This window comes from Spea bombifrons, chromosome 8 (assembly GCF_027358695.1).
Source record: "Spea bombifrons isolate aSpeBom1 chromosome 8, aSpeBom1.2.pri, whole genome shotgun sequence".
Taxonomy (NCBI): Eukaryota; Metazoa; Chordata; class Amphibia; order Anura; family Pelobatidae; genus Spea; species Spea bombifrons.
In genome coordinates, this window is record NC_071094.1 from 1,141,665 (window position 1) to 1,156,017 (window position 14,353).

General features: G+C 54.1%; 1 protein-coding gene across 4 annotated transcripts in view; it reads left to right on the forward strand.

The window, feature by feature from the left end:
• The window catches only part of PNPLA7 (patatin like phospholipase domain containing 7), a 31,227-nt gene extending 22,107 nt beyond the window's left edge, over positions 1-9,120 (forward strand). For all 4 annotated transcript variants that reach the window (XM_053473808.1, XM_053473811.1, XM_053473809.1 and 1 more), the window contains 14 exons: positions 1,352-1,415; positions 1,555-1,723; positions 1,841-2,023; positions 2,218-2,336; positions 4,232-4,388; positions 4,683-4,799; positions 5,062-5,131; positions 5,644-5,760; positions 5,876-6,024; positions 6,243-6,395; positions 6,737-6,847; positions 7,365-7,449; positions 8,513-8,622; positions 8,786-9,120. In XM_053473808.1, coding sequence (XP_053329783.1) covers positions 1,352-1,415; positions 1,555-1,723; positions 1,841-2,023; positions 2,218-2,336; positions 4,232-4,388; positions 4,683-4,799; positions 5,062-5,131; positions 5,644-5,760; positions 5,876-6,024; positions 6,243-6,395; positions 6,737-6,847; positions 7,365-7,449; positions 8,513-8,622; positions 8,786-8,863 — 1,682 coding nt within the window. In that variant the 3' untranslated portion in view covers positions 8,864-9,120. The remainder of the gene's footprint in view (positions 1-1,351; positions 1,416-1,554; positions 1,724-1,840; positions 2,024-2,217; positions 2,337-4,231; positions 4,389-4,682; positions 4,800-5,061; positions 5,132-5,643; positions 5,761-5,875; positions 6,025-6,242; positions 6,396-6,736; positions 6,848-7,364; positions 7,450-8,512; positions 8,623-8,785) is intronic.
• Positions 9,121-14,353: the final 5,233 nt, after the last annotated feature.

The following is a 14,353-nucleotide window of genomic DNA, read 5'->3' on the forward strand; positions in this document are numbered from 1 at the left end:
ACCCCTTGCTGTGTGCGATACCCCCCAGGGTGGATAATAAGGGGGGGTCACTAGAGGAGGGGGCTTTGTAAATAATAATATCTAGTAGTTCTTATAGACGGCGGATCGGCCCCATCCGGCCCCCGTTTCTCCTGCTGTAACGACTCGGACCTTAATCAGTCGTTGGTCTCGTCTTAGATTCAGGAGCTGTATGTCTATCCCATGCATGTTTAATCCCCTCACTGTATTACCCTCTACCACTTCTGCCGGGAGGCGGTTCCACTTATCTATATAAGCCTTTGACCCTCTGGTTTTAGATTATGGCGTGATGCGGTTATTGGGGTTTTCTTCACTCCTATCAGCTTCTTTTAGACTTAATAATGGAACATGGGATGAAGAGTTTTACTCGTAATCCGCGTCGGGGAGGAAAAAGTAGTAATGGGCTTTATTATTTTATATAATTTCTGGAATCAGAGGAATGATTTGCGGCGGCGGCTGGTATCCGGACACGCGCTCCCACTCCATGTTTGCTTTCTGCGTTTCATTCAGTCCATTTATATAGCGCTGCATAAACTGTTGGCGCTATAAAAATAAAAGATAATAATAATAATAATTTGGTGACTAATGCTTTAAAACGAGAGATGAAGGCAAGAAGCGTCCGTCCGGCGCTCGCCGTTTCCAAGGAGATTCCGGTCAGAAGGACTTGATCCAATGAGACGGATTTATTACCGGAGAGAGCGGGGGGGGCGCTGTCTGTCTGTCCGTCTCGTTAATCTCTGAGTGTCTTCCACATCCCTCTCTCTTAAAGGGGACGCTCCCATTTAACCCCACCTGTGTTTAAATCCCCTCACTGGATTAGCCTCTACCACTTCTGCTGGGAGGCTGTTCCACTTATCCACCCCCCTCTCAGTGCTGGGCCACATCTGCATTAGTAACTTTGTGTTTCTGGAGGCCGGTTGACGACCCGACACATCTTCGTCAATCGAAGCCACGGAAACCGTTTTGGGCAGAAATGCCCCATTATTCGTAGAATTAACGGCTGATCTGCTGTTATCGTGGTGTTGGTTTAGTTGCCCCCGGGGGTAACTCGCGGCTCGTCCCCCTACTCTGGATTGATTTGGCGTGAAGGGTCCGTCGTCTCTCTGGCCGCGCTGTCTCCTCGCCAAAACACGGGGGGGGGGCTGGCAGAGCTCTGCGCAGGGTGAGTGCGGCCCAGTGAGTCTCGCACTCGGCGACCGGCACTTTGTTTCCGTTTTGCCTGAAATGTTTGTTTTTTGGGGTGGTTTTATCGCGGTTTCAGGGATGTCGGTTGGCGGACGCTGGCGAATCCGTGCGTTCCGGGTTCTTTTCTGAGCGTTTGTTTATTTTTCAGGCCCCACGTTACTTCTCACCAGCGACAACATCAAGCAGCGCCTGGGATCGGCCGCTCTGGACAGGTTCGTATCGGTTACCGATCGCCCCGCGCGTTCCGCCCTCCGGCAGAATGCGGTTTCTCTGAGTCCGGCGGGGGGTAAAGGTGGGTACCCGTGTGTTTTGGGCCATGTCTCCTAAACGCCTCCCCCGCTCGTTCCGCAGCGTCCACGAGTACAGACTGTCCAGCTGGCTGGGGCAGCAGGAGGACATTCACCGCATCGTCCTCTACCAGTCCGATTACTGCCTCACCCCCTGGACCCAGCGCTGCATACGGCAGGCGGACTGCATCCTCATAGTGGGGCTGGGGGAGCAGGAGCCCACTGTGGGGGAGGTGCGTATATGCGCCTGCGCGGGGGGTTGTAAGGGCTGTTGTGTGCGTGCGCGGCGCGTTGCACGGCTGTACGAGACGGGGTGTCTGCTCCGGTTGTGACGTCTTGTCGTGTTGCAGCTGGAGAAGATGTTGGAGAACACGGCCGTGCGTGCGCAGAAACAGCTCATCCTCCTGCACAAGGAAGACGGCCCCCCTCCGTTCCGCACCGTGGAATGGCTGAACATGAGGAGCTGGTGTTCGGGGCATTTGCACCTAAGCTGCCCCCACCGGGTTTTCTCCAAGAGGAGCCTGCCCAAGCTGGTAAGATGCGGCCCCTGAAGGTGCAGGGATGCCCCGGGGTCACCGGTGGAAGCCACGCGTGGGGTACAGGGAGAAGCGTCTCAAAACCCGCACGTCTCTCACCGACTAATCGCTTTTTCGGACCCCCCCCCCCCGGGGCAGTATTTGCTGGGATTATATCTGATTCTGTATTTTTTCCTCCCCTGCCCTGTCAGATCGAGATGTACGAACGCGTCTCCCAGAAGCCGCCGGACCGGCACTGTGATTTCTCGCGCCTCGCCAGGGTTCTGACTGGGAACGCGATTGCCCTCGTACTGGGAGGAGGCGGAGCCAGGTGAGGGGCAGTTATTCTGGGTATAATAATGTAACACTCGGGGGGGGGGGGCTTTAGAACAGCCGGCCCCGATCCTGTGTGATGGGATTGTACAGCCTTTTATGCAAATGAATTATCCTCCTGTTTTGCATACGGGTTTTCAAACCCCCCCTTTTACAATGCAGTTAATTTCTAAGCCCCCCATCCCGGCCCTGGAGGTGGCCGGTTTGCTTTCGGGCCACTTAGCGTTTAGTGCCTGCCCCGTGTGGGGTGAGAGACGCCCTGCGTGGGGGGGGGGGGTTGGAGTGCGTGCTCGTCACCCCAGGAGGAATCAGATGTAAAATGACTGGGTTTTTTTGGGCTGGATTCTGTTGTTTTTGGCTCATTCCACCCCCAAAATCTGCGAGGTTTATTTTGCCCTTTTGTAGCGTGGGCTGCTGCGCATGTTCATCCATCCAGCCTCCGAACGAGAGAGCTTCGAAAGAGCATCAGATATGTGGGCGACGGACGCTCACCCTGCGGGGGGGGGGTTCAGAATGCGCGGGAGACTACGGACACTCACCCTGCGGGGAGGAGATGAGAATGCGGGGGGGGGTGACGGACACTCACCCCGTGTCGAGGTTCGGTAACCGTAACTCTGCCACTCCTGGGGAGGAGGTGAGACCTCGTCGGGCGCCGGTACCGCATGATGTCACCACGTGATGCTGTATTGGGGAACATCCTGGGAAATGCTGTCATTGGATGAACATGCGCAATAACGTACTCCATAACGGCTGGAGTGGGCTCTGTCCGCTTCACGCAGCGACGCTCCGTCCGTGTGCTTTACGTTGGGTCGCTGGTGGGGTTAATGAGTTCTGCAGTCCGGCCGCCGGGTCGGCAGCTTCCCGGGGGTGGAATTATCCAGCGAGCGTGCACCTGCCCCAGATAAAGTGCACGAGTCTGCATCTGCCCCGCGGGAGCACTTTACATCCCTCGCTGCGTCCCGGATCTTATTACCTCCAGGGGTGAAGCCCTCGCCCCGTCTGACCCGCCGTCTCTCTCCACAACGTCTCTCTCCACAACGCATCTTTGTTTTGGAACCCCCTCCCCCCGGCTTCATAGACCTATCGGTGTCATTAAAAGAAAACATACGCAGCTCGTGCTCCCCCCACCCCCCGACAAAAAAAACCTATTCTATTCTTATTCTCATCTTTACTTATTCTCCTTAATTTCATTGAAATGCCCCCTTAGCCCCCCCTCTGCAGTCCTACTACCCCATCGTACCCGCATTCTGCCCACCGCCCGGGTAAATAACGATGGAGTTACCCCGGCTTTGTGAGCTCTGATTATTGCACGACTGGGATATCTGGCACCGGCGCTCCACAACCACCGCCCCCCCCCACCGGTGCTCCGCCACTCTCTTGCGCTCCGCTGACTAAAGCAGTTGGGTCAGGAGATGGTCACCCGGGGGCAGAAAGCCAGAGACTGCCCCGGGGGGAGGGATCTGGGGTATGAGTGTGGAGTTCGCGCATGCACATACCGGGATCTCAGCCCCGCGCTGCTTTCATCCTCCTGTCAAGAATAAAGTTGTTAAGATTCACGAAGCTCCGCGCCGAGTGACATCCAGCTGCCGCCTCGCAGAGCGTCTCCCCCCGGGGGGCCGACGTCTCGGATAACGAGCTCCGGGAAACGAAGACGGAAATCGGGCCGAGAGCTCGTTATCCGCCTACAAAAAACCTCATTTACATGATTAATGAACCCAAAAATATAAAGGCCGGGGCCTGATCTTCTAAACGGCGCGCCCTCCTCGCACGCTACCCGTTCACATAGTTATTCGTGTATATATATATATATATATATGGGGGTCCCGTACGGCGGGTTTATGGCGTCTGTTGCCCCCCTGTGACCAGTGTGCCCTTCCCCCCCTCCCCCCGCAGAGGCTGTTCCCAGGTGGGGATCATCAAAGCCCTGATCGAGTCCGGCATCCCCATCGATGTGATCGGCGGGACGTCCATCGGCTCCTTTATGGGGGCTTTATACGCCGAGGAGCGCAGCTTCAACCGCATGAAGATCAGGGCCCGGGAGTGGTGCATGGTGAGTGTGCGTGGGGGGCTCGGGGGGCTTCAGCCGTTGTTATACCCTTTGGGGCGATTAATGTCAAGCTGTCGCCAAAATCATTGGAAGTGACGAGCTGGGGGAACTTTCCTCAGGTCGCCATGGCGACTGCTCCATATAGAGAGCCTTTTGCCCCGGATTATTTATTATAAATCTGTTATGAGAACTCTTATTGATTCTTTGTACCGCGCTGTGGTATAGGTTAGCGATGACTTGCGTCTCACGGCCCCCGGCCGGCCCTTCCGTTCACTTCTTGTCTCGTCTCCCCGTCAGGACATGACGTCCGTCTTTAAGAAAGTTCTGGATCTGACGTACCCGATCACGTCCATGTTCTCCGGCGCCGCGTTTAACAACAGCATCAGCAGCATCTTCAAAGACAAGCAAATCGAGGTGAGGCGGGGCCGGGGTATCTACCCCTTCCGTGGGCGGGGCCGGGGCATCTACCTGTCCCGTGTGCGGGGCGTGTCGCGTGTTCTGTGTGCTCCTGGGGTGGATGTTTCTATGTATTTTCAGATTCTTTCTTTAACGCTGAGACATTTTTTACCAGCTATGGCATCATTATGTGTTTGCTGCCCCTGCTATGACATCATTATGTGTTTGCTGCCCCCTGCTATGACATCACACTGAGCCCACCCATGCTTTCCATTTATAGGACCTCTGGATTCCCTATTTTAACATCACTACGGACATCACAGCGTCGGCCATGCGCGTTCACACGGACGGTGAGTGTCGGGGCCGAGGGGTTTGTTATGCGGTGCCGGGGTGGATGGGCTCGGGTTACCAGTGGTTGCGTGGGGCAGCTTCCGGGAGTAGTGGGGATGGGGAACAGGCCCTCGGTGCAGGAGGTTACCCGGTTGGTCATTCTCAGTCTATATACCCGCCCGGTAATGTTTATAGACCGCCGGACGTCACCGAGCGGTTACCAGCTCGTTAATGAGGGAGCTCATTAGGGTCATGGCTGAGTTGGGGGTCTCTTCCCAGCAAACAGGGTCAGGGGGCTGAGGATAGGCGAATAATGTGCCCCCCCCCGGGGTATTAATGCCCCCGCTTCCCAGTAGCGGATCAAGTCTGAATTGGTGTGTTTAAAGGGGGAGGGGGGGTCACAGAGGATGTTAGTAGATAAAGAATGCAGCCGATTGGGGGAGCAGAGACCCCGGAACCCCCCCCCGTCTCATTTCTGGCGGCACTCGATCCCACCGGCCGCGGATTACCCGTCGCGTTTCGCTTTCCTTAGGCTGCCTGTGGAGATACGTGCGCGCCAGCATGTCTCTGTCGGGGTACATGCCGCCCCTCTGCGACCCCAAGGACGGACATCTTCTGATGGACGGCGGGTACATCAACAACCTTCCAGGTACCGTCTCACGTGTGTCACGTATGTTACAGAATGAGAGCCCCGGGCATCTGAAGCGGGTGTCACGGGCAGAGACCCCTCTCTATAGAATGAACTCATCTTGTGTCCCCCACAGCGGACGTGGCGCGGTCCATGGGGGCCAAAGTGGTGATCGCCATCGACGTCGGCAGCAGAGACGAGACGGACCTCGCCAACTACGGTGACTCTCTATCTGGGTGGTGGTTGCTATGGAAACGGTGGAACCCGCTGGCCGAAAAAGTGAAGGTGAGACCCCCTTCCATTATAATAACCGGGGGGCCGCCGTAGCCGAGATGCGTCTCTCTTCCCCGCCATCAGTGGCTGCGGGGGCTTCTGCCCTTATGGGGTGAAACGTGTCGGGCCAAGCGGCTCATCTGATTGGCTGTTCCGGGGGGGGCCCCGCTAGCGATATTCAGCCAGTGGTGCATGTCTCACGCCGTGTCTCTTCACGTGACCGTCCGCAGGTGCTGAACATGGCGGAGATCCAGACGCGCCTGGCGTACGTGTGCTGCGTGCGGCAGCTCGAGATGGTGATGAACAACGAATACTGCGAGTACATCCGGCCGCCGATCGACCGCTACGGCACGCTGGAGTTCGGCAAGTTCGACGAGATCTGCGTACGTCTGTCTGTCTGTCTGTCCGTCCTCGCTGCGGGGGTGGGGAGTGGATTCAATCTTCTGCCTTCCTAATTATCATCACCAAGGAACCAATTTGCATGATTATTCCTCCCCATTACTTTATTCCTCCCCGTACGGGAAAGCTGATTCTGGAGGCTCCGTTGATGTAATAATCCGACTGTCCGTCCGTCTCCAGGGTGACCTTCTGGGGAAAATCCCAGTTGGCTGTTTTTGAAGCTGCGTGTCGCGGTGTTTAGCAGTTATTGCCCGTATTTGGCATCTTGCCCCGCTCTGTGTTCATGCGCTGTGCGGTTCTCACCCCGCTCTGTGTTCCTGCGCAGGACGTCGGGTTCCAGCACGGGAAAACGGTTTTCAGCGTCTGGGGCCGCAGCGGCGTCATCGATAAGATGCTGAAGGACCGGCAGGACACGAGCAAATCCAAGACGTCGGACGTAAGGATTTAACCACCCCCCCCGACCGCTTCGCTCTCACGCCGGACCCCGCGGCTCTCCAGGGGCCGACCCCTGTCCTCGCACTCAGCTTATCCCTCCCCGAGTGACGACTGAACCCTCCACAGCGTCACCGGCAACTCAACCTCCCTGGAGCCGTAACCCCCGACGCTCTACCAGTTACCCCATTTCACCCCCAGACGGCAGTTATCAGTTTCACCGAAGCCCCCGCTTACAGGAGGCAGGGGCCGGGTTTAGGGGATCTCCGCAGAGCGTTCGCCAGGCAGACGAGTCAAATCGGGGAGTCTAGTGTTTTATAAATAGCCCGAGTCATCAGAGAAACGCACAGAACCCTCAGCCGACGGGCGAGCCAGTCTCCAAAACCGTACATATCAGGGTTCGTATACCTGCTGAATGCCCCCCCCGGGTATGAGGGGATCGCAGGGTTCTACGGCCCTAAAAGCCCCGATAATGATGTAATGATTATGATGTAATGACATCATCTCCTCTGTGTCTCCAGCTGAACACCTGCCCCAACGCGTCCTTCACGGATCTGGCGGAGATCGTGTCCAGGATCGAGCCGGTGAATACGGCCGTGGTGGATGGTAAGTACAACTCCCATCACACCCATCCCGGGTCCCCTCTGGTTGGCGATCTGATGAATATCCCGGCGACGGGGGCTTAGTTGCTTTTGTGTCTGATGTTAAGCGCGTGGGGGGGACGTCACATTTCTGCACTTTCTGGAGGATTATCCGCTCAATCCGTCCTCGCCGGGAGGCAGGCGGCCTGCGGTGCGGGGGGGGGGGTTCGGTGACGCGAGATCGCAGGCAGAACACGGAGCCTCCTGTTCACACAGTAATCACGGCTCAGTCCCACGGCTCGTGCTGCTGGCGTCGTCACCGCGTGGTTACCGGGTGGTTTTTGGCATCTTTAGCTGAAAATTGCTTTGTTTCTGGCACGGGTGCCCGGGGGGGGGTTGGGGGGTGCAGCGACGCGTCTCGCGGGGCGATTCACACGAGTTCCTGGCAGTCGTTGGAATCCTGGAGGGGTTTAAAGGGTCGTTAATCACAAAAAACAACCTAAAAGGCCAAAACCTTTAAACCCCCCGCGCTAAGGGGTTAACTATCCTGACCCCCCCAGCATTGCACCGAAGCAGCGTGATCAGCTGGACCTTTAAGGCGTTCATTACCGTCCGCGTTCTCCCCGCTGCCGCCGGCATCTGTTACCCAAACGTATTAATTAAGCAATTGGCTCAGACCCTCAATTACCGGCTACCGGCCACAATCCGACACTGGAGGCTGAGATGGAAGGAAGCTTCTTTACTGAGAGGGTGGTGAAGTGGAACAGCCTCCCAGCAGAGGTGGTAGAGGGTAATACAGTGAGGGTATTAAACATGCATGGGATAGACATACGGCTCCTGAATCTAAGACGAGACCAACCACTGATTAAGGTTTGAGTCTTTACAGCAGGAGAAACGGGCGACTAGACGGGGGCCGGATGGGGCCGCTCTGACTAGATCCTTTAGACTATTATTCTGGCGAGCCGGTTAACCGCAGGGCAGCGCCGGGATGTGGCCCCCGAGGTCCGCTCGCTAATGCATCTCGCCGTCTCCTGTGTATTTTTTGCTGATTCTCCTGTTTTTTTTTTTTCTGTTTTCCCTTCTTTTAGACGAATCCGATTATCAGACGGAATACGAAGACGAGGAAATCTCGGACTCCAAACGCGAGGATTACCTCAACTTCCTGAGCACCCAGAGCCAGGACGACGTATCGGACAGCGTGAGTAGAGACCGCCGGGGATGTTGCCGGGACGTTGCCGGGGACGTTGATTTGTTGGGCAGAATCTCTCTTGTTTTCCCCCAATAATCGTTGGGATTGATCGCTGGGGACTCGCCTTTCTCTGCTGGCTGTCGGCTCAGCGGCTCTTTATTTTCCTCCGCAGGACGACGACGCGGAAATGGAGGTCCGCAAACGGCCGGCGCGGCGCCAGGGGGCAGATAAAACGCAGGAGATCAGCTGAACCCCCCCCCCCTCGGCTTTACCCCGGCTCCTGCCCTCCTGCCTCGGCGGGGTCTCCTGCGCGGTTCCAGCTCCCGGTGACGGGCAACTTCTAGAAATGCAATATGTAGCACGTAGGGGTGAGCAAGGAGCGGCCCCCCGGACTCACCCTGCCTACAGAGTCCGGCAAGAGCCAAAAACTTTCCAGCCTTAAACGCTTATCATTTCACGGCTTGTGCCATCGGGCGATCGGATACAGAGGGTGCGGCGGGCGATCGGATACAGAGGGTGCGGCGGGCGATCGGATACAGAGGGTGCGGCGGGCGATCGGATACAGAGGGTGCGGCGGGCGATCGGATACAGAGGGTGCGGCGGGCGATCGGATACAGAGGGTGCGGCGGGCGATCGGATACAGAGGGTGTGGCGGGCGAGAGACGAGATTCTCCGCTGCGGAGACGGGTACGGAAAGTGCGATTTTAGGTCCTCAGCGGGTAACGATTCTCTTTAGTTAAATGTTTTGGGGTTTTTTTTTTTTTGGACGGGGTGATTTTATGTTCTTTGATCCTCACCCCAGCGGCGGGGGTAATTACCGAAAGGTGGGCATTTTATACCAAAGCGATTATATTCTTTCTTTTTTTTCCGTTGGACGCCGGGAACCCCCAGTATCTATTCAAGTGCCTGGACAGTTTGCTGCCGCAATGGCCCTCGGGGGGCTTCAGTGTGAATTCCCCAACCCCCCCCCCCGAGAACGGACAGCCGCTTCGCTGAATGAATTCTTGTGTTATTTCTCGTGGATTTTGCACTAATAACATTTTAAGCCAAACTGGAAAATGAATCTCTAAGGGGCATCGGGGGTCTCAGGGGTCTCTGCTATGTATGTGAATAAGTCTGCACACGTGTTTAACCCCTTTAGGTACAGAGCCTATAAAACGCAATCAAACCGGCCGCTTCAACCACCGCGGGATCCACTTGCCCCCCTGGCCAGTGCATTGTGTGCGCGCTGTGATGTCATACAGAAAAGGTTGCCCTGTGATGGGGTGAATTCGATAACATTTCACAAATGTACTGATATATTTAAAAATAAACTCTTTAAAACGGCCTCAGCCTCCCAGTCTTCATTTTCTCCCCGTTTCTGATATTTCTGCCCCAGACAGGGAAATTCGTGACGTTTACAGAAACGCAGATCATTTAAAGAGTCGCTTCATGCGCGACCACCGGACTTCTGACACAGAGCTGCACATCGATGTCAGCAAGAGAATTACATTAAGACTAATTGGGGGGGGGGCTCGTAGCTCTACCCCCCCAATATAATATAAAAGTGATTAAAACTATCAATTAACACAAAAAAAACATTTACAACGCCCTTAAAAATAAGCCAATATATCTAAAGGGTTAACTCCGCAGCCTGTGTATAAGAAGCTCTTTCTATTAAGGCTAAAAAAAATTGGGGAGATCCCAAATCCGCCTCACAGCATTGGTGGGTGTATTAACGGGGGATGGGATCGGGTCGCCTCTGTTGCTGGCAGCTCCTGGGTTAATCTTTTTTTCATTCTTTAAGACGTTTAAAGTTTAAACCGGTTTAAAAGTTCACGTTTTTTGATTGCTTTTTTCAGTTCCGATGAATTCTGAACCTTTTTTCAATTAGATTGCAGGAAATTGGCCAAATCTAAAAAAAACCCCAATCAGGCGGCCGTTAGAACGAGGCGGCCATTAGAATGAGCGGGTCGAGCCGGTCCCGGCCCCCGATGCGTTCTGGGAAGTGATTTCCATTTGGATTCATTTCTTGGAACATTTTAACCGTTTTCCAAATTCCACATAAAAAGGGAAATTAAACGCAGCTCACCGCCGCCCCGCCGCCGCCGCTTCAAATCTAAATCGGAACTAAGTGAGCGGATTTTAGAGACTTGTGTCCGAGGTATAGAAAGCTAGAGCCAGCCGGCCCCCACCGGCCCCCGCGCCCAGGATGAAGTAAATTGATATTTTCTGTAATAAATGCCGATTCTGTAGCGAACGATACGATTCTTCCTATTGGTTTGCTTCTGTTAACCCTTCCCCTGCCAGCGAGCGTCACAGCGCTGGGTAGATTCACAATCTAACGCCAAGCAGCCGATGGCATTTAATTCCAGAGGAACAGATTTCCTCCATACACACAGCACAGGGGCCCCGTTGTTTTGCTGTTGGGGGGCGTTATGGGTGCCTATGACCCGTCTTCCAGGTTTGCACTGAGGGTCTGGGGTGTCATCGCCCAGTAGCTGCCCCCACGCCGTGCTGGCTTAGTTTTAAGTTAACGAGAAGGCTGGACTTTACGGAAAGGCTTCATGTGAACCTCATGGGTGGAGCTAAATATTAGCCCTGCCCATGAACTGCCCCACCCATGCATTTTAAGTTCATAGCCTTCATTGTGTTTATGCTCAAGGGTCAGGTGATTCGGCGCGGCTGCAATTTAATAACATGCAGCTCCCGAGGCTGACCTTTTCCGTGGTACCTGACCGAGGGGCCGACGTTAAGGTTGGATTTCTCCCATAATCCATCTCTCCCTCATCCTATAAACCAAAAGAAATTGGAGCTTCTCAGATTTGCTCACCGTCCATCGCCACTACGATCAGTAACGGTGTTTATCATTAACCCATTGTGGACCAGAGTTCTGCCTCACCAGGCGGCGCGCTCCGATCTGTCACCGTTTAGTTATACATTAAATGCATAAAAAGCTCATAAATCAGACCGTTGCCGATAGATCAGCGTTTCACGGAGGGATGACAGATATTTCTTTGGCCCCAAAGTGTTTTTTCCGCCCTTTTAGTTTGTATTTACGGAGGTGGAATCAATCAAATCAATGGGAGAAAAAATATAATAAGGATGTGGCTGGGTGGCGGATCAAGTGTCTTGACTGTAACTACAACCCTCAATAATTAATCACAGCTCAGTAATTATCAGGGGGGCTCCTTCGTACCGCGGCCCCTCGCCGACATCGTCATTAATTATTAAATATCCAGCTCCAGGCTGCTCGGGGCCCCCAGGAGCCGGATTGGACACGGGGCTCCCAAAGTGTCATCACGGACTGGACTCCAGTGCCCCCCTCTGAGCAGCTTAACCTTTCGATGCTTGGGAGTAAGTAACTGCCCCTCACCCCATATTCTATTTCCATGACGTCGCCCCAGAACTGTCAGCCTTTAAGCCCCTCGCGGGATAATCTGACGCCAAATGTTCAGATCCGCGGACGGATAAAATTAAACCCGGAGGAAACCCGATCTCCCCGAGCGGCCCCTGAGCGGCCCCCGAACTGGACGGGCAGAGATCCAGCGCGGGCTTTTCCAAACGGCATTAACTCCTTTACCGCTGGACCCAACTGATACCGCCGAGGCTTTAACCCTTTGTGGAGTCATGACGCTTCCCCGACGTCGCTAAACCATTAATTATCTGATATATCGCGAAGAGACATCTGACACGAACTGCGCGATTGGCTGCCACGCGGGAAAGCCAGGGGCTAAGAGGGCAACAATCTGGGGACAGAACCCCCCCGGGGTCCCACTAGGAGCCCAAGGTGGTCATTTGGGGCTTTCAGGGCATGAAGTGGAAATACCGGTGGGAGCTCCAGCGGGCCGATGACATCACACGCGAGCAGGCAGCCAATGACATCACACGCGAGCCGGCGGCCAATTACATCACACGCGAGCAGGCGGCGAATGACATCACACGCGAGCAGGCAGCCAATGACATCACACGCGAGCAGGCGGCCAATGACATCACACGCGAGCCGGCGGCCGATCCGCAGAAAGCATCAAATATTTTTTGGATGAGGTCACGTGGTGTGGAGCGGAGTCACGGGGAGCTCCCCCCTCAGCTGCGCGGGAGGCCGGCAAATCGTGACACGGACCACCTGCCACCAGAACCGACGCAGACCCGACCGGGGCCGGCAAAGAGCTGCCGGCACGCGGTGAGAACAGAAGGATCCATACGTCGGGCCGCCAGCGGGATTAGGTCCCTATAGCAACTATACCCGCCCGCCTCGCTATACAATAACCCCCCCGACGGCTCTGTGAATTATTTATCCCGCGCATGCACGGCCCAGGTGTTAGTTTTTGGCACGGAGTACGTGTCAGACAGAGAATTATTTCACGTCTTTGCTCCAGACGGCAGAATACGGAGCGATCCGGCAAAAAAACAAGGGTTATTTTTATAGGTTTTTAGTAAAATAAGTATTAAGATTTTCAGATAAAAAAATTTAAACTTTCACGCGGCCCGAGATGCGAATTCCGCAACAATTTCATTAATATTACGGCAAAACCGCCACGTCACCGCGGCAACTGGCTCCACCCACAGCGAACCGCTCCTCAAATCGCTTTTACTACATAATAAAAGAATAAAATGCAGATATCATTTCTAATAATAAATATATATATTAATTTCAGCAATAATGAGCAAATATCCAAAGAATGCTTCTAATATTTAGATTGATCCAGGCCTACCACCTCTGCTGGGAAGCTGTTCCACTTATCTATCACAGAGTTGTCTCACTTAAACCAGGTCACCAAACCCTCCTCATGGTCTCTTTATAGAGTCACGGACCCCCCATGCGGAGTCTCCGCCAACTCCTGGGGTCTCTCTCTGTAGCATTTTAGTGACACTCGGTCAGGATGCGAGGGGTTAAAGGTCCAAGGGGGTCCATTATGTCCCCACTTATAAAATCCCAGTATAGGAGTTTTAGGGTGGGTGAACCCCAAATGTGTGGTTGTGATGTCATAACCGCCCCCCATTTATAACCCATCCATAACATACCACACACGTGTTACTCAGACTACAAGAATTACATGTGATGTCACAGCAAGATCATCATCATCATCATCATCATCATCAACTACGATTTGGGAAAGAAATGTTTGTTGATTATCAGAAATGATCAGAAAAAAAATCACACCAAAAAATAATAATTTTAACCAAAAACAGAACCGGAAACCGAAATAAAGTTGGACGAAATAAATGTCCCCCCCCCCATAAAATTGAGTGAAAAACTCACTGATTTCACTTAAATCTCTTTTGAAACGAGCGTGAAGAGCCTCCCGAGCTCTGCCAGCACTAAAGATGGGGCGTGGCGGGCCTTGCTCACTAAGCTTGCAATCTAAAGGTTATCCGGGAGCCGGAAGCCAATGGGATTGAGACGCTAAATGCAGATTTAAAGGGACATTACCCACAAAATAACATGCCGAGTCCAGGGGTAGATTTTATTTGGGGGGGGGCAACTTTAGTTGGGGCAAAACTACTGGGGGCCGAAACATTTTTGGAAAGATTAGAATTCCGGAACGGATTATTATTCTCATCTATCGGGGTATAAATGATATAAAGTGCCGCCTATCACTCTCAGCCGACAGGTGAATCCTGAATCCAGGGAGATTTACCCTGCGGGGGAGGGGGGGGAGATCAGGTTTTTGGGAAATAATCGCCCTAGAAGAGGAAGAGGGAATCTGGACAGGAAGGGGCCGCAGGCCGCGACCCCCTCCAGCGGAAGCTGCGCTGT